We start from the raw sequence: 23,806 nt of genomic DNA, 5'->3' as shown, positions 1-23,806 counted from the left end.
CCCCCCGCAAAGAAGCCACCTAAGTCTAGTGTCCTCATCCCAGGCTTCATTCTTTGTGTGGCATGTGTCCCTGTTGTCGCATTCTCTTGCCTAAAACTTTTTGTGGCTTTCCATGTGCCCAGGGCAGGTATTCAAAAATGTTTTAAAATATCAGAACCAGTCATTCTGATATCTTTTTTTGGGCTTTCAGCCTGTTTTTGTTTGGTACTGGGGATCGAGCTTGGGCCCTTGCATTTGCGAGGCAGGCAGTGAGCCAAATCCCCGGCCCTCAGTCTGTATTTTTAATAGCTGTAACTGCCCAAATCTCAAATGCCTCATAGCCAAAATCAAAGTAATGATTTCCCCTATTCTCCAGATGGCTCCTCTACCTCTGATGTCTTCTTTGTGGCCCTGTGGTTGTCATTTACCTGTATCCTCCGGCTAGATATATTACATTAAGGTCATTCTTGATTCCTCTTCACTCTTTGATTTTCATTTGGTCTCCAAGCTCTAATAAATAGCTCCCACATCTTCCTTTCTTTCTCTTCTATTTTCTGTGACTCTTGCCTTTTTATATTGTTAGTCTCTTATTTAGGTTATTTCAGTAGTAGTAGGGCTCCATGTTCTAGAGAAGCTCAAGAAAGCTAGGGCATCAGCAGAGGTGAAGAACATCCTTCCCAGGCCTCTGAACCCATTTGCTTACTTGCTCCCAGCAGACTCGGAATGGTATAAAAGCTCAACTGGCAAAACTCCGGAATTATCTTGTGAATCAGTGTTTCCAGAAAAAAGCTAAAAACTTACCTTCAGCATCTTCCAGTCCTTCCTCCACTCTACCAGCAGAGTTAGCTTTTATATACATATCTCATCACCTGCAAAACAAATTAAAAACTCATATGTAGTTAGAAACTTTCCAGCTTTGTCTCTAGGTACTACCGTCTCCTCCCTTCCAAGACTTGCTGTTGCTGGCTGTTGTGAGAGAACAGCTTCTGTGTCCATACCTTTATGCCCTTGACTGTTGCATTCTTTATCTTTGTGGTACCATTTCTTTCCACTCTCCAACCACAAACCTCCTATTCATCCTTCTAGTTCCAGATTCAGTGTTACCTCTTGCTCTTGTCTATCCCTAATTTTCTGCCATCACCCTGGCAGAATCATTCTCTCTTGGATAGAGTCTAAAGATTTTATACGTATCACTGATATACCATACTATAGTACCTTATTTTTATTTCTGTCTTTCCTACTAAGCCAGGTAAGAGACTTTTTCATGTTTGTATACCTAACACCTACTTTCATACCTAGTCTAAATAGGAGCTTAATATACTTTAGTTGAATGGAATTAGTTTTTATGGCTCACTTAAAATTAGAGACCAATGCTTATTTAATAATTCAGAACGGACTAGTAGTAATATCAAAATCCCATTTCTATGCTTTTCCAAGTAACTGATTCCTTTGTGAAAGTGAATTTTGAAAGTCTTTACATGTCAGTGTATTTTTTTTATGTGCTTTTTTATGTGCTTGAGATCCTAAAGAAATTTAAGAGTACCAGCGCAGACTAGAGCTTCTAAGGCATTCCTGTTGATGTTATATTTTTTCATATAGTCACTCATTTAAGATATATGTTTGTATATATTCATTTCATGGATATGCATTAAATTTATGTCTTTTAACCTTCATGGCAGTGGTTTATAAATTAGTTATTAAGATATGAGTCATTTTTAATCCAAAACACATTAAATAAAGTGTTTTCTATGTATAAGAACAGAGTTGAGTCCAATATTTATACATTATACTATTGTTTTGCTAAATTTGCAAAGTCTCAGTTACTACAAATATTTATGTTTTCTTAGATATCTAAATTAGTTCCGCAATTTAAAAAAAAACACTCTTCCATACATTGAAGGTCTCAAATAATTTTGAAGAGGTCTACTTTCTTTCATAATCTTTGAGTTTTGTAGGGAAGGAATCTCATTCAGCCCTTTATTGAGCAATACATTATGTGCTGGGCATTAGGCTGGGTGTTTGTGATTCAAAATTAGTAAGACAGTACATACATGCCCTTGAATAGTGCATCATCTAATAGAGAAGATAATATATAAAGAAGTAATTAGAACCAAGTTTTACATTAAGTATGGATGTGTTTCCTGAGCACTTTGTAGATAGAGCAGCAGAGCCCTGAAGGAGGTTCATGCTTGATAATCTTTTTTTTTTTTTTTAATATATGAAGTAGGAATCAGGAATCTAGGTTATCTTTAAGAATCAGTGGCATGGGGTAACTCTTGAGAGAGTAATAAATATTTGGATAATTAATAAGGAAAATTAGAGAGGAGTTAACAAAGACAAGTAAAGGGTGGCATGCACTTTTGAGAAAGCCATGAGAATAGAATTGAAATTGGATAGTATGAAACGGGGTATCAGTCAGAATAGTGGTATAATTTTCTCTGCCTGTGCTCTGTGGCCAATGTGTAGGTGCAGTAAAGCCTATTTTTTTAGGGTTCATGGAATGGGTATGACAGAAGTATAAAAAGGCTAGGAATTTAAGAATTCTTCCAAGAAAGCATGGCTTAATATGGGAAAAAGTATGGTTAAGAGAAAATAATAAACTTGAAGAAAAACAAGAGACCAGAGATGAGGATAAGGCCTAGTACTTCGAGGGTATTCAGCACATCTTCCTTTTCTCCTTTCTGAATCCTTTCCCTGTGTCTGGTCTACCACTGCCACCTGACTCTATTATGGGATATATATATGTATATGAAATTACTATATATGAAATGAAGTTTGTCATTGGCCTGGAGGGGAAGATTGGGAGCCAGGTTCTAATGCCTCATCCAGTGAGTCCCAGTGACTTATATGGTGGCAGTGTTAAGTGCAGTTGGCCTCTAGAGAAGCTCAAGCTTATCCCCAAACCTCCTTACCAACTCCTGCTTTGAGGGATGGTCAAAGGGTGAAGACATTTTATTGAGCAATGATTCTTAGGGCAGGGATTTATTCCATAATGAGAAGCATTACAACTCTAAGCTTTCAGGTATTTACACTAAGTTTGCTTCTTCTCGTAAGTGGAACTATATGAACAGACCTTAATTGCTTTCAGAGACATAAGAGGAAGTCCTTGACATAGGATATGAAGACCTCATTGGGAACCCAAAAGATCTTCCTCAGAATCTAGTTTCTAATAGTGTTGATTATATCTTGTGATTCATTTTAAGTGATTTATCAAATATGTTGTTGTATATTTAAAGGTAGACTTTTTAAGGCTTTCATTTCAAATAAGGACAAATCATTTTCTATGGAAACATTAGGTACATCACATTTCCAGAGATTTTTAAAATCTGTATTTATGACAGTGAAATCTAATAATCCTGTTGCTGTACAGAGTACTTTTGGGGGTAAAGTATAAAGAAAAAAACAAAAGCATCCGAATAGAGCTATGTACTTTAACTGTGAAATTACAAGAAAGGTGAGTGTTCCCAGAAAAGTAAACAGAAGCCAAGGTCTTCATCTTAAGAAGTGGAGTAGAGTTAACTAGGGAAGACCTGGGGAGTCTAGATCATTGGTCTTGCTATTTTGGATTGTTAATGATACAGTTTTGGGATTTTATTTTGTTTTGTTTTGTTTTTTATTTTTTTGTATTGGGGATTGAACCCAGGTCCTTTGCACTGACTTTTATCCCCAGCCCTTTTTGTTTTTTATTTTGAGACAGGGTTTCTCAAGTTGTTCAGGCTGGGCCTGAACTTGTGATCTGCCTGCCTCAGCCTCCCTGAGTACTGGGATTTTAGGTGTGTGCCACTATGCCTGCCTCTGTTAACAGTATCTGAAAGGCATTTAGCAATGCTTGCCTAGAAAGTGATTAAATAATACTTTTGAAACGTCATTGTCATCTGAGTTGCTCTAAAAAAACATGTGCCTTCACTTTACATTAATAACATGAAGAAAGACATTCAGCTTTATCCAAAATTAGGTGATGTTCATCTGGATCCTGTGGATTCTTCCATATTCATGCAACTCATACATGTTTGCCCCTTTTCCAAGTGTTTGTATTAATAGGCATTCTACGAATAAGATACAGTTTCCATAACCTAGTGTATCCTATGTCTGTTAAGGGTTTCATTTCCCTTATGCCAGATTTTTCCCTCTGACCTTAAAAGATAAGAATAAATATTTCTTAATTAGATATTTAAAACAAAGAGACATTTTCAGAGTTAAAAATTATTGTTCTAAGTGGTAGTTCAAATATTGTCATCCAGAGATTTTTAACTGGCAACTTTCCCCCCTGCAAACATTAACACTGGTGTAGGAACTGTTTCTAGATGTGAGAGAGAAAGAGGAAAGGAGGGAGGGGAGAGGACTGAGGGAGGAGAGACTGAGGTTGGAAAGGAAGGATATTTGTTTATTCTGTTCATGGCATAAGGCTCTTAACATATACAAATAGTATCACTGTGTTTTTCCTAAAGTGCATATGAAAAAGAAAAGTTTCCTTTAGATGTATTACTTGGATTTTAGTTGTTGTAAGACTGTTTTTTGTTTTTCCTTTTCAGGTTGTAAACATGTTAAAGGCATCCTGTTATATGGGCCCCCAGGTTGTGGTAAAACTCTCTTGGCTCGACAGATTGGTAAGATGTTGAATGCAAGAGAGCCCAAAGTGGTCAATGGGCCAGAAATCCTTAACAAATATGTGGGTGAATCAGAGGCTAACATTCGCAAACTTTTTGCTGATGCTGAAGAGGAACAAAGGAGGGTAATATAAATATAACTTAGTAAAAATTTGCTATTACTTATGTAATGATTGAAACCCACAGTTTGGAGGCAAACTTGTTGCTGTGGTCTGTATTTTGAAACAACTTGCAGATAAAATTTACTTAGCAATTAGTTTATGTATTATACTATGAAGAGATTATGGAGGATTTAGGTGATATGAACAGATGTCATTACCCACCTGTTCATAATAAAAAGAGATTATTATATAAATCCGCAGTTTTGCAAAAACAGATCATGAATATATTTTCAAGTGACACACTTATACCACATTACATCGAAAGGCTTGAACTCTTATCCCTTGAAAAGGGATAAATTAAATCCATGAATAGACATAGAATTATATGCATGTAAGGCCCATGAGCAGAAAATTAGTTTACTTACATTGAGTTGGCTTAAGTATAAATTGGCAGGATTGAGTTGTCAAAGCTCAAAGGCAAACTTTTTGGGATCTTATAAAAAATATATAATATTTAAAAATCAGACCAGAATACGATGGTTAATTTTATGTCAACTTGACTGGGCCACAGTGCCCAGAGTTTTGGTGAAATAGAACTCTTGAGTGTGTCTGTGAGATTTATTTCTAGATGAAATAAACTACTTAATTGGTAGGCTGAGTAGAGGAGAGTGTCTTACCTAACTCTGGGCAGGTTAAGGTTAACAGCTGCATTTTAGAAATAATGGAAACAAATGGTTATAGTAGGTTGTGGTGGTGCACACCTGTAATCCCAACTACTTTAGAGGATAAGGCAGGAGGATCACAAATTCCAGGGCATCCTGGACAATTTAATGGAGACTCTCTCTAAAAAAACTTTTTTAAAAGGGCTGGGGATATTTTTTGTTACAGAGCACTTACCCAGCATGCTCAAGACCCTAGGTTTAGTCCCCCGTACCTGGAAAAAAGCAAAAATGAAACAAGTCATCCAGTGAATGCCATTTTTAAGAGACTGAGAGAAAATAATATTTAGAATTTGAGATATATATTTCTGAGTTCTGTTTACGTTGGCCTAGGTAAATATATTGTTTGTTTTAACATTTGTAGGATATTCCATTTCCTGCTAAGAAACAGTATTTCTTCCTCTGTTGATTTTCTTTGCCATAATCTGGCCAAGAATGATTATATAGTGATATTTATTTCACTGTTGCTTATTCTTCTAAATAATTTCATCATTCTTCCATTTTCTATTATTTTAATCTTTTTTAACACAGTTGAAAATTCTTGGTAAGAAAGTATTTCTAAAATGGTGAAATAGCATAATGTATCTTAGATTTCTAAAACAATCATAGAGTTATTGCAAAAGAATGAGTTTTATTCTATGTTTTAAAATACATTATTCTATTTTTAGAAATATATTTTCCTTTTTGTTCTGTGGAAGACTTATAAAAAATGTCATGATGGGGCCGGGGATTTTGCTCACTGGCACCACACCTGCCTGGCAAGTGCAAGGCCCTGAGTTTGATCTCTGGTTCTAGGAAAACAAAATAAACCATATGATTTTTGAGACTTAGCTCAGTGGCACCGCACCTGCCTCACAAGGTCCTGAGTTCAATCCCCAGTACCAAAAAATAAGTTTAAAGAATGTCATGAAATATCAGTCATTATAAATAGTTAGAACTTCTGATAAAATAATTTTTAAAAACTGAAATTGATTTGCAAAAGGGAAGGGGACCAAGAGATGGAAGGAGGGGAAGGATGAAAAAATCCATTTTATGTACATGTGCCAACAAACTTCCCACAATGAATGTAATCATTATGCACTGCAAATATGTACTAATAAAAATAAAAATAAAAGGAGCTGAGGATTTAGCTCAGTGGTTCCGGCACCTGCCTCCTAAGTGACAAGGGTCCAAGTTCGATCCCCAGTACCAAAAATTAAAAGTAAAATTTAAAAATTGAGTCTAATAGACCCTGATGATTATATAAGTCATAGGAGATGCCATATAATAAAGCATTTTATAAAATCTCAGTTGTGATAGTTTCCTCAGCACTACATAGGTAACTTTTATGCTGATTTTAAATTTGTGGACAGTTTAAATATGAAACTAGTTAGGGGCTGGAGATTTAGCTCAGGGGTACCTTCACATGCCTTGCAAGCACAAGGTCCTGAGTTCTATCCCAGTACCACCCCCCCGAAAAAAATGACATTAGTAATGATGAGACTGAGTTGGCAAAAATTTCTACATAGACATCATATCCAGCCTCTTGAGTTATATCTTGAATTACCCTGCTAATTCCATGGAACGTGAATATGTGTATTACATAATAAAGCAAAGCATTCCCTCTGTAATTTTGAGTATCCAGGCTGATCGAATGAACACTTGCATATAGGTCAAGCTAGTTAAATATAGAACAGCCACTTTGAAAAGCTGTTGTTGCCAGGAACTCAAACAGCATTGTCTCTATTTCTATGGTAAAAACAGCCAGGGAGTTTAAGAGTATTGCATTGTAGACATTAGATTATTTGGTAGAGTATTATTGATGGTCAGCTATATTAATCCATGAAGATTAATCTTTGACATCCATCCTGACCTGATTGCTAATTTACTGCAATAAGAATTTTTCTTTCTTCAAGTTATACACTTGTTAAACTTGATGTTATTGTACTGACTAGGTGGGGGAAGGGATCTGATGACAGGTCATAAGATTAGTAGGTTCTGAAAAGGTCAGAATTGTACTGAGTTATGATTAAGACAGTTTGCCCTTGTAATCACTTAATTAAACACAGTGTTATTATCTATGGCTTTCCTGTGCACATAGGTGCTTTTTTGGGGGTGGGGGGCGTTGAGACAGAGTCTCACTATGTAGCTGAGACTGACCTGGAACTCACTATGTAGCCCAGACTGGTCTTGAACTCACAGCAATCCTCCTGCCTCAGCCTCCTGAGTGCTGGGATTACAGACATGTGCCACCACACCCGGCACACGTAGGTGATTTTTGAGGATGCACTGAGAGGGAAGTTATGATTCCAGCAGCAAAACGGGGTGCAGAAACAGCAAAATTCATACCTTGTAGCAACTTTTGGCTTCTACCTGTGTTAGGCAGGCAATTTTATGGTTTGGTTTTGTTTTTTTCCTGGTACCAGGGATTGAACTTAGGACCTTGCACTTTTGAGGCAGGCAGCAGAACCACTGAGCTAAATCCCCGGCCCAAAAATATGAATTTTTTTTGTTCTTATTTTTGTTTGTTTGTATTTATTTATTTATTTATTTATTTGGTGCTGGGGATCAAACTCAGGTCCTTGTGCTTGCAAGGCAGGCGGCAGAACCACTAAGCTAAATCCCCAGCCCTAGGCAGTCAACTTTAAATAAAATGTGTTTTTAAAATAATTTAAAATCTCATGATTTTTCAATCCCAAATAAGAGGGTTTGTTTTGCACTGAAGATGGCCAAGAGTTAGAACCCTTCTACATAGAAGTGCTTTGACAAAGCCAAACTTGTAATGTCAATTTCTCATACCCAATTGCTTCTACCGATGGAAAGATGAAGTTTTTGTTGTTGAATTTTTTTTTATAAAAATCAAGCTATCAATTATCAGTAGACAGCTGTTCAATAAAATGCAGTGATAGTTGGAAATAAAGTTGATTTTTTTCTGATTTGAATTAGTTTTTAAGGTATTTGTAGGTGAACAATTTATAAGTAATGCTCAAGGAAAAATATAAAATCTAGTTAAATTTTAAAAGCTTTGATATACACATATTACATAGAATTATATTAAATTTAACAATATTCCAAATGTGAATATTATAATGTGGAAGATATTTTATCTATTTTTACATTACACAGTAACATTAATTTCTTTCTCTTCTAGTGTCTGGCTTTATGATTTTTTTTTTTCCAGTACTGAGGATCAAACTCAGGACCTTATTCTTTCGAGGCAGGTGAAGCACCACTAAGCTAAATCCTCGGCCCTTAGCTTTATGAATTTTAACATATGGAGATCCATGAGATCACCACCTATGTCAGGATACAGCATTTGTATTTTCTAATTTAGAGATTTAATCTAATATTAATCAAAGCTTGCATTATTTTGTTTATAATTGATAGAGGTTTTTCCTTTGGTAGGATGATTTTAATGTTCATTTGCAAATAGATATAGTTGAAAATAGCCAAGATAGTTCTGAAAAAACAGGAAGAATGTGTGGTGGGAAGAGCTCGCCTAACCTACTATGATGTTGGAGAGATAAAAATACACGTGAATCCAAGGAACAGAATAGATCATCTAGCATACATAAAAATTCAAAGTCTAGTTCAGATGTCATCTCAATCAGTGAAGAAAAGAGGGATTATATAGTTACCCCTACTGGGTAGATTAGTTACCTATTGGAAGAATTAGGTGGATTCTTACCTCACTACGTGATAAACAAAAATAAAACTCCAGATAATTCTATGTAATGTAAAAATTTTATTTATTTTTTTGGTACCAGGAATCGAACTCGACATTGTGCTTGCCAAGCAGGTGTGGTGCCACTGAGCTATATCCCTGGCCCTGTAATGTAAAAATTTTTAAAAGAAGGACTGGGAATTTAGCTCAGTGGTGCTGCCGCCTGTGTGGCAAGTGCGAAGTCCTGAGTTCCATCCCTGGTACCCCCCCAAAAAAAGAAGAAGAAGAAAACATAGGTAACCATCAGTGTCTGTAATGAGGAAGGATTTTTAAGGATAAAAATAACAAAATATCATAAAAATAAAAACAAAAACTGATAAGCTTGGCTGTTTAAATAATAATAACAAGGAAAGCCCACACCTTCTACTTAACAAAATTGCTATAACTAGCATTAAGACAGATAGAAAGCTGGGATAAGATATTTACAGTAAGTTTAATAATATCCTTGATAACCCCCTTTAAAAAAATAATCAAAGATTGCTAACATTGAGAAATGGGAAGAAAGGAGCTAAAGGTGTAGGGAAGGCAGGATGGGTAGGGGAAGGGTAATAAGGGAAAAGAAAAAAATGTGAGATAATGAAAAGATGGAAAGAAAATGTTTATAGCTGGGGAGGGGAGGAGGGGGTGAAGGGGCACGGACAAGGGGAAAAATGAGAACCAAGACCTGTCATGTAGAGGTACAAGATCCCAACAATGAATGTAACTGTGCTGTATCCCTAAAATGTACCAATAAACTCAATTAAAGCTGAAAAAAATAATCAAAATTCCAACAGGAAAATGTGAAGATGTATCAAATAATAAGAGAAAAATTAACAGTGGTTTAAAAAGGTAATTTACAAAAAGTGCCAACCTCTTCAGTAAGACACTGTCATGTACATGGTGGGATTATAAATTGGTAAACCTTTCTGGAAAAGTATTTATTTTTATTTTTTTGTTACTGGGAATTGAACTCTATTTCAAAGTCTTTAAAATACTTTATATAATTTTTAACCTAACATTTGGCTTTAGGAGTTAATCATATATATTATTCAAGGTTTTAGAAATTAATCATATATATCATTCAAGATTTAAGTATTAAAATGTTCATTTTAGGGCTGAGGATTTAGTTCAGTGATAACCACCACCTGCTATGCAAGCGCAAAGTCCTAAGTTTGATCCCCGGTCCCAAAAAAAAAGTTCGTTTTAACAACATATATAATGCCAAAAACTTGTCAATAATGAAAACAATAAGAATTAATGTGGGGTGGGGGAATGAAACTGAAGCCAATCATGATGAAATATTATAGAGCTGTTAGAAGTCATATTGTACAGTTATGGGAAAGGATTTAAGATAATAACTAGACTGAAATAAAAAGCAGGATACAAGGCTGGGGATTTAGCTCAGTGGCATTGTGCCTGCCTCACAAGCACAAGGTCCTGAGTTTGATCCCTGGTACCAAGAAAAAAAAAAGCAGGATACAAAGTATTACATAGCACCATTTTAGCTAATTGAATTTTGGATTATTATGACTTTTTTTTTTATGTTTTTCCAGATTTTCTATAATAATATGCCTTGCAATTAAAAACAAAAATAACCACTTAAAAATTATTTTCAAAGAACAGCTGATGTTCAAAAGAATATAAATACTATGCAATGGTTCCTAAATTTTTAATTAAAATAAGTTGAAAATGTAGAAATCTGTAGGATATTAACACCATTTATCTGTAGGTGACATAATTTGGCTGTTTTTAAACATTATTTATCTCACAACTTTTGTTCAGTTAACATTACAGTTTTTATAATAAAGTTTAAAATTTTAAATCTTATTTCTTTAAAATTTATATTTTTGCCAGAGTTAATGAATTCTAACCATATTTAATCCTCTATTTAATTATGTTCATCATTTAATTTATATTGTATTATTTATATCGTTCATATTATTTATGTTCATTCTCACATTTTAGAAACACCTTAAGGGTCAGGGATTTGGCTCAGTGGTTCCACCACCTGCCTTGCAAGCACAAGGACCTGTGTTTGAGCCCCGGTACCAAAAAAAAAAAAAAACACATACACACCTCCTAATCTTCCTTATTGTTAGGTATGGTGGCTTGTGCTTATAATTCCATCTACTTGGGATACTAAGGCAGGAAGGTATTAAGTTTGAGTCCAACCTGGGCTACTCAGTGAGACCTTGTCTCAGAATAAAAAGGGCTAGGGATTAGTTTAGTGGTCAAGTGCCCCTAGGGTTGATCTTTAGTACCAGAAAGGGGATGAGGGTCGGAGAAAGATGAACTATGATTCCCAACAACTAATTGTATATTTCAGAATAGCTAGCACAGAGGCCTCATAATGACTGTATTTCCAGTATTAAATAGAAGTCAGTATGCAGATGAAAGAGCACCCACTTTTATCATGTTCTTATAAACTGTGTCTCTGTTCTCACTTTCCTCTTAGGGAGAAGTCAACTGTTTTCATGTGATGCAAGTGAATGTGAATCATGTTTAGTTCCCTTACTCATTTGCCCAATTACTAGCCACGCTCTGGGGGAACTGATCTTTTGCTATATATATGACAAAGCAAACATTAAACCTACTGTTTCTGGGACATTTTCCTCACCAAAACTCCAGAAAAATGAAAGGAAGATGCCTCTCAATGACAGTGAATGCAAATAAGGATTCTCTCAAATAATGAGATAAGACATGTCTAAATTCACAGTTAGTTATCTGAGGTAGATATATACATAATACACACATGTGCACTATAAGTATATAATGCATATTTGTGTTTTATGGTTATTAAATGTGAGGTTTTGGAATGTATTTTCAGTTTGCAGAGTTTTGAAAATGTGATTTCAACACCTTGGAAAGAGCAGTAACCACCATTAAATTATGCCACTATATTTATTGTCAAAATGGAGCAAAATTAACCTGTTGAAAGCTTTGTTTTGCGTTTTTTTATTAATTTGTTTAATCACTCAAATTGTGACCTTTAACATAATTTCTTCCCTTAATAGCTTGGTGCTAACAGTGGTTTGCACATCATCATCTTTGATGAAATTGACGCCATCTGCAAACAGAGAGGGAGCATGGCTGGTAGCACTGGAGTTCATGACACTGTCGTCAATCAGTTGTTGTCCAAAATTGATGGGGTAGAGCAACTAAACAACATCCTCGTCATTGGTGTGTTTACTTTTGTCTGTAAAGTTCTAGTCTTCCAAAACATGAAGCACATTAAGATTTGTGAAGGTTGTTATTTTGCCAGTGTCTCCAAATTAGAATTACTTGACACTGAAGACTTTGACTTATTTAATTCAAAGCTTTACAGGAAAAATAAAAGGTGGGTTTTAGTGGCTTCCATTTATGCTTATGGCTCACCCACAGATGAAAAAGACAGTACAATGGGATGCAGTGGTTTTCACCCTACATTATGGTAGGCCTCCCAGCTCTTCAGAGGGTTCAGGGACTGAGCTTCAGACCCTGTGTATCACTATTACAGATTCGTCTTTTAACTCCTTTACATACTGAACTTCTTAAGATGATTTTAAGAAGGAAGAAAGATATTGTTTTAGGAAGATTGAAAACCACTGGCCTATGAAAAAGAGAAGGGACTTTGAAGTCAGAGAAGTCATGTTCACACTGCCCCTCTATCCCTTTCACAGAGATACACTTATCCTCTCTGAACCTTAAATTTTCTTTTGAATTATTCAAATTTTTTGTTACATTTACATTTTTTTGGCTTTTGTGGTAGTGAAATAGTAAAGCAAAGTCTCCTGGTATTTTCAGTAGAACAGATCAAGAACAAAATGCTGTTTTTAAATTTGATAATAAGTTGTTTTTCTATTTGACTGTTATAAAACATCCTCTCAGCTTGTTAGAAAAATTACTCTTTTTATGTATACTGAAGGGATATTTGTTTATTGTTTTAATGTTTGCATTCAGGAATGACCAATAGACCAGATCTGATAGATGAGGCTCTCCTTCGACCAGGAAGACTGGAAGTCAAAATGGAGATAGGTAAGCAGATCTGTTGCTGCTGTGTGTGTGTTTGTGTGTGTGGGCGACTGTGTGTGTACTTATATATATGCAAATGCATGTAGCAGAGTTCATTGACAGGGACAGTGTCACATAACTTAATGTTTGTTAGAAAAGTTTCATCATGAGAACCAGTTGCTTACATGTTTGAATACCTAGAGAAAATATTTAGATTATAATCTGTGATGGGCTCTGGAAACTGGGAAAATGTCTGATCTGTTTTTATCAGGCTTGCCAGATGAAAAAGGTCGACTACAGATCCTTCACATCCACACAGCAAGGATGAGAGATCATCAGTTACTCTCTACTGATGTAGACATTAAAGAACTGGCTGTGGAAACCAAGAATTTCAGTGGTGCTGAACTGGAAGGTCTGGTGCGAGCAGCACAGTCCACTGCTATGAACAGACATATAAAGGTCAGGAAAAGCAATTAAAATCAGTTAGGTATTTACTGTCCTCTAAATACCAAGCTGGTATTCTTTTTCTTTTCAAGCGTGCCAACTGCTAGGTTAATGCTGACATTTGATAGAGAAGCAAGATGGTAAAAATAGTTAAGAATTAGTTGTACACTGTTAAATCTACAGACTAGCAGGAAGAAGGGCAGTGGTATTATCTGCCTAGTGGTAACTGCCAACTCACCTATTTTAGGTTGCCAACATCTAACACAGATGTGTGAAGCACAGATTTTGAAAAACAAAATTTAAATCTTTGCTGTATATTAAGTTGGAATGTGTCATGGAAGTTGTATATTCTATATACTGGAATTATGAGGGCTGCTTCATCTAGTAGAATACTTAATGTTTTTGAGGTATTAGGCTGGAGACACAAAGATAATAAATTATGACCTCTTCCCTCAAGAAATTCAGAGTGGGAAGGGGCCGGGGATTTAGCTCAGTGGTTCCGCTGCCTGCCTCGTAAGTGCAAAGTCCCAAGTTTGATCCCTGGTACCAAAAAAAAAAAAAAATTCAGAGTGGGGAAACAGATATATTTGAAAATTACACAGTATTGTTATAGGCACTGTGGTAGAAATACATGCATACCATGATACTTTTATTTTGATGAAGTGCTCTCGATTCTTGTCTATCTCTTTTCTTCACTTTTTATTTTACCATGTCTAGATGACGCTCAGATTTAATCTAGAGTATCTGTTTCCTACTTTCAGATTTGTACTAAACACCCCCACTTGGATATTTTCTCAGCCTAAAATTTAGTATTCAAAAAACACCTCCATTGTCTTTTTTAAACTACTTTTCTTCCTGCTCCTATTTCCCTGTGTATTACAGTTTTCCAAGCTTTAAACTTCAAGATTATCTTTGATTGCTGCAATTTTGTTGTGTCCTACATCAGGTCATTTGCCAATACTCTCAGTTCTACCTTGTTATAGTATTTCTCAGTTCTCATTACTACCACCCTCCTTCTCTTTACCCATAACCTTCTCATTTTAGTTCGTTCATGACTCCCCATTGTCTATAGAGCAAAGTACAGTTTTTAATATCCTCTGGCTTTTCCAGATATTTTCTGAATTATTCTCCATACACTTCAGCCAAGCTGAAATATTCAACAAATTATCAGACATTAATTTATTTTTCAATCTCTTTGCTCTTGACTCCTTTGCTTCATCTAATATCTTTACCCTCTACTTTCGACTGTCTTTTCATTACTTGTCTCTTATACTACCCTTTCTGCCAACCTTTTCTAATTCTCTTTCTGATATCACCAATTGACTCTGGTTCAAAATAGATTTATCCAGTACCTAGAATATGCTATATATACTGTGCTAGGAGTTAATGTTACAACTGAAAGAAATAAATTGCCTACAACTGAGCAACTCATAGTTGAGTCCTCCATGTACAGTAGTAGAAAGTATATGCAAGGTAAGAAAGTAAAAGGTATTAGGGGGCCCAAGATTTAGCTCAGTGGTTTCACCACCTGCCTCTAAAGCTCAATAAACCCAAGTTCAATCCCCAGTACCAAAAAAACAAAACAACAACAAAAAGCAAAAGGTATTAGGTATGGTCAACTTGTGGGGTGAAAAAAATGTTACAAAGGAATTTTGTAGATATGAATGTCTCTTGGTGGGTAGAAGAAAGAAGAAATGCAAAGGAACAGATACAAAATGTCATGATATGTTGAATAATTTAGTATTGTTTTCTGCATGGAAGTTGGCAGGGTGCTAGAGAGAGACATTGTTGAGGATAAGTCAGGAAATCTAAAGCAGGGGATGAAACTCAAAGAGCCTGTTATATTCTACTTAGAAGTGTGGACTTTTTCTGTGAATAGTGCTAAGCCATTGAAGTGTTTTACAGATAGCAGTAATGTAGTGTTAAAACATGAGATGACTCTGGCAGCTGTGTTAAGTTGAATATTTAGGGAAGTGGAGTTTGCAGCACATAAAAGAAGAACTTATATAACAGATTAGGCAGGAAATAATAAAAATCTGAAGAGTTAGATGATGCTGTTATAGTTTTTTGGATGTACCTTGTCAGTGGTTCTTGATCAGGAATTAACAAACTGTGGCCCATGGGCTGAGTCCAAACAACCACCAGTTTCTTGTTTTGTTTTGTTTTTTGGGTACCAGGGATTGAATTTGGAACCTTGCGCTTGTGAGGTAGGCAGCAGAACCACTGAGCTAAATCCCCAGCAGCCACCAGTTTTTATGAATAAAGTTACTTTGAAACACAAGCATACTATTTATCTATTGTCTGTGACTGCTTTCGTGTTATAATGGCAGAACTGAGTGTTTGCGACAGAGAATGTCACTTAAAAAACCTAAAATACTTCCCATCTGTCTCTTTACAAAAACTTTTTGATGAATGTAACTGTACTGTATACCTAAAATGTACCAATAAACTCAATGAGAGGAAAAAAAACTTTTTGCTTGCCCCTATTCTGAACTTTTAAGTTCCTGTGTTATTTATCTCTGAATCTCCCACAGTACTCCAAAAACCTAAATACTGAGCACATAGATGTTCAGTAAATATTTTTAAATTAATAAACCTATGTATGTATTCTGAATAAAAACTATATCCATAAGTCATCATTCCCCTACATAATAGAAGTTACTTTGTTTGAGCTCATTTTCTTCAATGGTTTGGGTAGTGTGGGAATATAGTATTGGGTCTTCTATAGAATGGATCTATGTAGGACATATTTTTCATTCTTCCTTACTGTATAAATATCTTAGTAAGAAGTGATGGTGACTTCTAGAAAAAATATGTAAATGATGTGGAAATTGCTCCATACTGACCCTTTATCTCAGGCCATGTACGTGTGTCTTGCTACACTACATAATTATCTAATTTTTGTATGGATTGGCCACATGATTTTTCTTTTAGTCATTGGTCATTTTTACCACAGTAAATCTCTCTGAAGATGTTACTCTGAGACATTGTATCACTAAGAAATGTGGTTTCTTTAAGAATATGTTGGAGCCAGGGATTTAACTCAGTGGTTCCACCACCTGCCTCGCAAGTGCAGGGACCAAAGTTCGATCCCCAGTACCAAAAAAAAGAATATGTTGAATTTATCCTACATATGAGGCAACAGGAAAGGTGGAAAGATTGCATAGACAAGAAGTGTGGTTATGCATTACAATTCTTTGGCCTTTTTTTTCTGACCTGTCAAGGAAATATTCTACCTATTTTACCAGGTTTTAGTGAGAATGAAACCAAGTACTGTACATGGAAGTACCTTATAAACTATATAAATACTAGTTATTTTTGTTATTATTGGCTAATTTGAGAGAATATCATGTACATCTTTATTCAGTGTCTGGGTTTCTGTTTTATTGATTATTTGCAATTATAGTTTTTCTAATTATAAGATTTAGCTTACACTGAATAGAATATACTTACTATTCTTCACATTTACAGATAAGTAGTGCAAATAGTTGTCATTATTTCCCTCACTTTCATCATGTACTTAATATCTCTCCTTCCCTTCCTCCCTTTTGTGCTGGGAACTAATATGTATTTATCTGCATTTTTAAAAATCTGCGTTGTCAAAGGTTTCTAAACATTATCTTCCCAACAGGGTGACAGTTCAGTAAAAGACAGTAGTTAGTAGAGAGTTTCCCATTGCTGTAGATATTCATAGCTTTACTTTTAGTGATTGATAAGTTGATTAGAACTTTCAGAGAACATCATTCAGTTGTTATGATATACTTTCTTCATAGTATAAAAACGTATTATGTGTTACTTTGCTTGCTTTTAAAAAGATACAGACCTAAACAAAGATTTAGTCAGGTGATTAAACAAGTCTTGGTTAAACTTTTTTTTTTCAGCTTTTCTGAAACAAGTAGAAAATCCAGTGATGAACACCTGATGTTCATGTTACTTGAACTCAAACCCATGTTTTGAGTTAAATAAAATTAATGTGATATTTGGTTATTTTTATCTCCAAAGAAATGTTTACTTCAGGTAAAGAAGGTCCATAACCTGAATTTCTTCTCCAATCTATTGTAGTAATAAATTGGAGACACACACACACGCGCGCGCGCGGGGGTACTTCACTACTGAATTAAAGCTCTGAGTTATATTTGTTGAATTTCAATAAAATTATTTCTTTCCTGTAGACTTTTTGATTAAGGTCATTATACCTTTAATTTAAGAGAAGAAAGATAAGAACTTTGAAAGGTCAAATTTAAAAGGTTATGAAATTTAAGGGTGACCATTTGATATTTGCTAGTGTTGAAATACAAGTTTATGAGTTTCTGTGGGATAAGCTGAAAGATGCTGCCTCTTCTATATTGACTGTTATAAATAAAATGCAGAAAATATCTTACTAGTTCAAACAAATGAGAAAAATTTTCTAAATGAGTAAAGCTTCAGAATTGTTAGTTTTTTTAAATAAGATTTTCCACTTTTGATAAAACAGTAAAAGTTGACTAAGAAGAATTTCTAGAAAATTTATTTTAATGAAGAAGTAGGAATAATTTACCATTGAAATATTACTTATAAATAGATAACTTAAAGTTTCTGGAGTGCCTGAAAACAACTTGTTGTAAATTAACTCTTCCCCCAGCCATTAAAAAAAATTTTTTTTTAATTTTTAACTGTCACATAATTTTATATACTGCTAGAGTACAATGTAATATTTCAATACATATATGTAAATGTAATGATCAGATCTGGACAGCTGGCATAGACATCACCTCAAGTATTTATTATTTCTTTATTTGAGAACATTCAAAATCCTCACTGTGGGCTATTCTGAAATATACAATGAATTCTCATCAACCGTAGCTCCTCCGCTGTACTACAAAACATTAGAAATTATTCCTGCTGTTGACTACATCCTTATCCCATTAGTCCTCCTCTTAATTCCCTCCCTGCCCTTTAGTTTCTGATAAGCACTGGTCTACTGTCCACTTCTATGAGATCAGCATTTTTAGTTTTCATATAAGTGAAGAATATGTAGTTTTGTTTTGTTTTTTTACTAGACTGATTTGCTTTTAATTCATGGTGTAAATCTTAGTAGTTAGTGAAAGGATAAGTTTCACACCAGCTTCAGTCCTAAAAAAAAAATTTTTTTTCTTTTTTTTGCAAACCCTGAATAACAAGATTTTTCTTTAATATTGCTGTATTTTTCTGTCATTTGAATTCAGTTTTACTGTAAAAGCAAATAAAAATACAAAATGTCATACATAGTAAAAGTAAGACTGGTAGCTTCATTGGGATTTTAATATGATTCTGTTAGATCTTGTTTCTTCACCCTTGCATTAGAGTTTGCACCTTGTAGAATCCTTTTAGATGTGTCCAGAAGTTTTAATCAAAGTTAAAACTATAACGGTACTTAAGAAGGAAATCTGTCTACCCTTTTTTTTTTTCCTCATTGAGTTTATTCGTACATTTTAGGTATACAGTACAGTTACATTCATTATTGGGATCTTGTACCTTTACATGACAGGTCTTGGTCTGTCTACCCTTTTTAATGACTTAGGAAAGCCTCCAGGTTTATACAAATATGAGATAATATGATATGATGAAATGAGATCATGTGTATGGACATACTTTATGAACTATAAAGAACATAGGGCTGAGGGCCGGGGATTTGGCTTAGTGGTTTCCCTTCCTGCCTCACAAATTCAAGGGACCGAGTTCAATCCCCAGTACAAAAAAAAAAAAGAACATAGGGCTGAGAATGTAACTCAGTGGTAGAATGAGATACTAGCATATTCAAGGCCCTGGGTTCTATTCCCAGCACCAAACAAATAAAAAAAAACTAATAGAGATTTATATAGTATGAACTATCAGAATTCACAGAGATGCCTGTTTCCTGTAACACTTTTCCTTTTTTAAAAACTTAGAAATTCCAAATAAATGTGATTAATATTTATCAAATACTTACTATATAGACGGTGAAAGCCCTAGTAATACTCTAAATGCTAGTTGTTGTATTTAAATAGATTTGTCTACTTAAATGTTGTTACTTTCTCTCGTTAAAAGTATGGAAATTAATGTAGTATCAGTGTTTCTTATCTCTTCATAGTTCACATGTTGAGAGCTGGTCCCCAGGGTAACAGTATTGGGAGGTGCTGTGAAATCTTTGAGGTAGTACATAGTTTGAGGTCTGTAGGTCATTGGGGTACTGCCCTTGGAAAAGATTGGTGTACCTCATTGGCAGGGTTCTTATGAAAGCCTGAGCCTGGCCTCACCCAGTCTAACTTAGGTTTCCTGTTTAGCACTATGAGTTCTTCCCTTTGTCAGAGCCTACCATGTCATTTGGACTTTGAGCATCCCAAACTGGGAGGTAGATGAACTTTTATTTAAAAAGTTACCCTGTCTCGGGTATTACAGTAGTACAGAACAGCATATCACAGAGGCTATACATGAATGCATTCTATTTGTAAAAGAGTCTAGGAGGGCTGAAGATATAGCTAAGTGGTAGAATATTTGCCTAGCATGTACTTAAAAATTTTTTTTCAAAGACACCAAAATATGTAAGGAAAAATGGGAGAGATTTATCTCTAACACCCCTTCATCTTTGCATTCATACATATGTGTAATTTTTTAGTGGGCATTAATGGACTTGTACTACAACCAGGCATGTCCATCCTACAGCCTGCGGGTTGGGCGTACCACTGTTATAATTTAAAAACTAAAAATTAACAAAAGTTTTGTTACCTACCTAAATTAACTGTATTATATATTTTACATGTGGCCCAGGATAATTCCTCTTCACTCATTGCAGCCCAGGCAAGCCAGGCAATTCCAACTCACGGGCTTCAGTTTGGACACCTTTTTTACTTGCCAACATATCTGAGCTTTCCATGTCAGTACATGTAAATCTCCTTTGTTATTTTGGGCAAATATGCAGTATCTAGAATATTACCACAAAATTAAAATGCAGAATCCATGAGGGCAAGAAATTTATGTTTTACTTAATGTTACTGTCTTTATTTTCTAGGGCACACAGTAAATAGAATAAACGAATGCATAATCTGCTTAACATATAGATTACTTCCAGTTATGACTTAATACTGTTGTGAAAACCCTTGACTGCGCTTCCTCATACACATACAAAAGGGAGTCATTTTCTAGGGTACATGTATTATTGAAGATGAGGTTTCACTGTCTTCCAGTTTTTAGTATTGCCCAGTGGAGATATGGCATTGGTCTTATTTTGCATCTTTATAGACAACATATTTTTATCTTTTAGAGAGGTTCTTAGACTGTCTCTTCATCTTTGGTACTTATAAAGTTACAGCAGTTTGTCTTATTTTAATCTGTGCTTTTTGTTTTATTCCACTTAACCTCAGTCAGCATTCACTGAACTGTTAAACTATAGAGACATATACCTTTCTTGAGCTATGGAATTTTTTTGTTTCTTCTCTGTTAGTCTTTCTGTTCTCTGTTTCTGTGGTTCCTATTATATCAATATTAAAACATCTGAATATATCTTCCATGCTTTTTTTTTTCTTTTTCTTTTTTCAGTGCTAGGATTTGAACCAGGGCCTTGCAGGTCCTAAATAAGCACGTTACTGCTGAGTCACATCCTTAACCTCTTTCTATGCTTTTTAACCTTTCTCTTTCACTTCTGTCATTTCTTGGGATTTGGAGAAATAAAAGAAATAAATACAGGTGTCCTGTTTGCCTTCTTGGTTCAGTTTTCTGACATTGCTCTCGTTATCCCTCAAGGCTACCTTCTTTTTTATGCCTGTCATTTTATTTGTCTAAGTAGTCTTTTTCTCAAGGAACATGACTCACATTTTATGATAATCAATGAAAAGTTTGATATTTTTCTTCACATATTTTTGTTTTATAGTCAGCTTTTCTTGAAGATGTCTTTTTTAAAAAGCCATGATACCAGTCTAAAAATTAGAATCTTGCTTTGTGCTATTGGTAGTGAGCCCAGTCACATTAAAAAATATGTATCTTAATCACTCATCAGGTCCAGGCAGCTCCAAGTGCTGATAAAGGGCTTGATGCTTCTCCAGATGTCTGTTAGCTCCAGGTGCGGTAAGCAGAATATTTGGAGCTGGCACCTAGGTTCTCAAGCACATAGTAAGAGTACAAATCAGTTCAGAGTCCTTGGTCTCCCAGTGTAATGCTTTTTAAACCTGGTGTAGTATTACAATCATTCCGTGACATTTTCTAATAGTATAAATCTGTAGACCTTTCACTGGACATATTATGTTGGAATCCTGAGGGGTCTGGACATCTGTATATCTTTAAAGCCTCACTGTGTTACCCAGGCTGTCCTCAAACTCCTAGATTCAAATGATTATCATGCCTCAGCCTTTCTAGTAGCTAGGAGTACAAGCACACACCTGGCTACGCTTCTTTTTTTTTAGGGCAGTAAATTTTTATTTGTACAGATGTGTTGTATATACTTAACCCATCCCCTCTCAATAGACATTCAATATACTTTCAGTTCTGTTCTTAGAAAGAAGTAGATATTCTCGTGCCTATAACTTCATACATATTTGTGAATATAATTATGGAATAAATTCCTGGATGTGGACTTGTTCAGACAATGTATATACATGAATTTGACACACTTTTGTCTCCATTTTTGTGTTAAAATACACAACATAAAATTATTTAATTAATTTAATCACTTAATTAATTTTAGATCTCACTCTATAAATCAGAGTTCTCTATGTAACCCAGGCTAGCTTTGAACTCTCAGCAATCCTCCTGCCTCATTCTCCCAGGTGCTGGGATTACAGGCATACACCACACCTGGCTCACAACATAAAATTTATAATCTTAACCCTTTCTAAAAATGCAGGTCAGTGACATTAAATATGTCCATAATATTGTGAAATCATCACCATCCACCTCTAGAACTATTTTATCTTATAAAATTGAAACTATGCCCAACAGTCATTCTCCACTCCCCACCCATGTCCCTGGCAACCATCATTCTAGTTTGACTCTATAATTTTGACTACTATAAGTGTCTTACATAAGTAGAATCATACAATATTTATTTTTTGCGGTTAGCTCTTTTCATTTAGCATGAGGTTCTCAAGGTTCATCCATGTTGCACCATATACCAGAGTTCCCTTGTTTTTAAAGACTGAATAATATTCCATTTTATATATATACATTTGGCTTATTCATTGATCCATCGGTGGGCACTTAAGTTGCTTCTACATCTTAGCTACTGTGAATAATGCTGCTGTGAACACAGCTGGACAAATATCTCTTCAAGACCCAGTTTTATGTTCTTTTAAGTATACACCCAGAAGTGGAATTGCTACATCATATGGTATTTCTAGTTTTCATTTTTTGAGAAGCTACTGTTTTCCAGAATAACTATATCATTTCATATTTTCCCAGTAGTACATGTATTTCCTTTTCTCTGTATCCTAGTCAACACTTATTTTCTGTTCTTCTTTTTTTTAGAGCTAGACATACTAATGAATATGAGGTGAAATTTCATAATTTTGATTTGCATTTCTTTAATACTTCATTATGTCAAGCATCTTTTTGTATGTTCTGACTATATTTTCTTGGTAGAAATTTCTGTTTAAGTTCATAAAGTTTTGGTTATCAAATTTTACATGTTCTCTAGATATTCTGGACATTAATCGCTCTTTTTTTTGGTACCAGGCACTGAACTCAGTACCTTGCACTTGCAAGGCAGGTGGCGGCACCACTGAGCTAAATCTCTGGCCCATTAATTCCTTTTAATATGTGCAATTTGCAAATATTTGAGTTTTTATTTGTGAAATTATGCTTTTTAATTTTCAGGTATTATATTCTTAAGCTAAAAATATTCCTAAATCTTGAAAGCCTTTACATTTTGTGTTCAATTCTACTTAGGCCAGTACTAAAGTGGAAGTAGACATGGAAAAAGCAGAAAGCCTGCAGGTAACAAGAGGAGACTTCCTTGCTTCATTGGAGAATGATATCAAACCAGTAAGTATCCTTGTTGAATGATGTATGAATGATGATAATTATAGTAGTAGTTTAGGAGAAAAATAAGTACCATTTTACTCAGTATTACAGATGGTTCTCAAATAGTTTTCTTTTTAAATGGACCTCAGATACACAAACTTTGATTAATCTTATTCTTTAATTTCTGACATAGTTTTGTTAGCTCGTATGTATATGTATAAAATAAAATATGAAGGGACTGGGCATGTAGTTCAGTGGGACCATGCCTGCCTGGCAAGCACAAGGTCCTGAATTCAATCCCCGGTACAAAATAATAATAATAATAATAATAATAAT

At 34.9% G+C, this 23,806-nt stretch overlaps 1 protein-coding gene across 1 annotated transcript in view; it reads left to right on the top strand.

Moving 5' to 3' along the window:
• The window catches only part of Nsf (N-ethylmaleimide sensitive factor, vesicle fusing ATPase), a 323,620-nt gene that overhangs the window by 246,045 nt on the left and 53,769 nt on the right, over positions 1-23,806 (top strand). The window contains exons 9-13 of the mRNA XM_010637449.2: positions 4,512-4,711; positions 12,103-12,268; positions 13,028-13,102; positions 13,350-13,537; positions 23,396-23,491. Coding sequence (XP_010635751.1) covers positions 4,512-4,711; positions 12,103-12,268; positions 13,028-13,102; positions 13,350-13,537; positions 23,396-23,491 — 725 coding nt within the window. The remainder of the gene's footprint in view (positions 1-4,511; positions 4,712-12,102; positions 12,269-13,027; positions 13,103-13,349; positions 13,538-23,395; positions 23,492-23,806) is intronic.

Source organism: Fukomys damarensis, unplaced genomic scaffold, assembly GCF_012274545.1.
Source record: "Fukomys damarensis isolate Sample0158 unplaced genomic scaffold, DMR_v1.0_HiC HiC_scaffold_23, whole genome shotgun sequence".
Lineage (NCBI taxonomy): Eukaryota > Metazoa > Chordata > Mammalia > Rodentia > Bathyergidae > Fukomys > Fukomys damarensis.
This window is presented reverse-complemented; position numbering and strand designations above follow the sequence as displayed.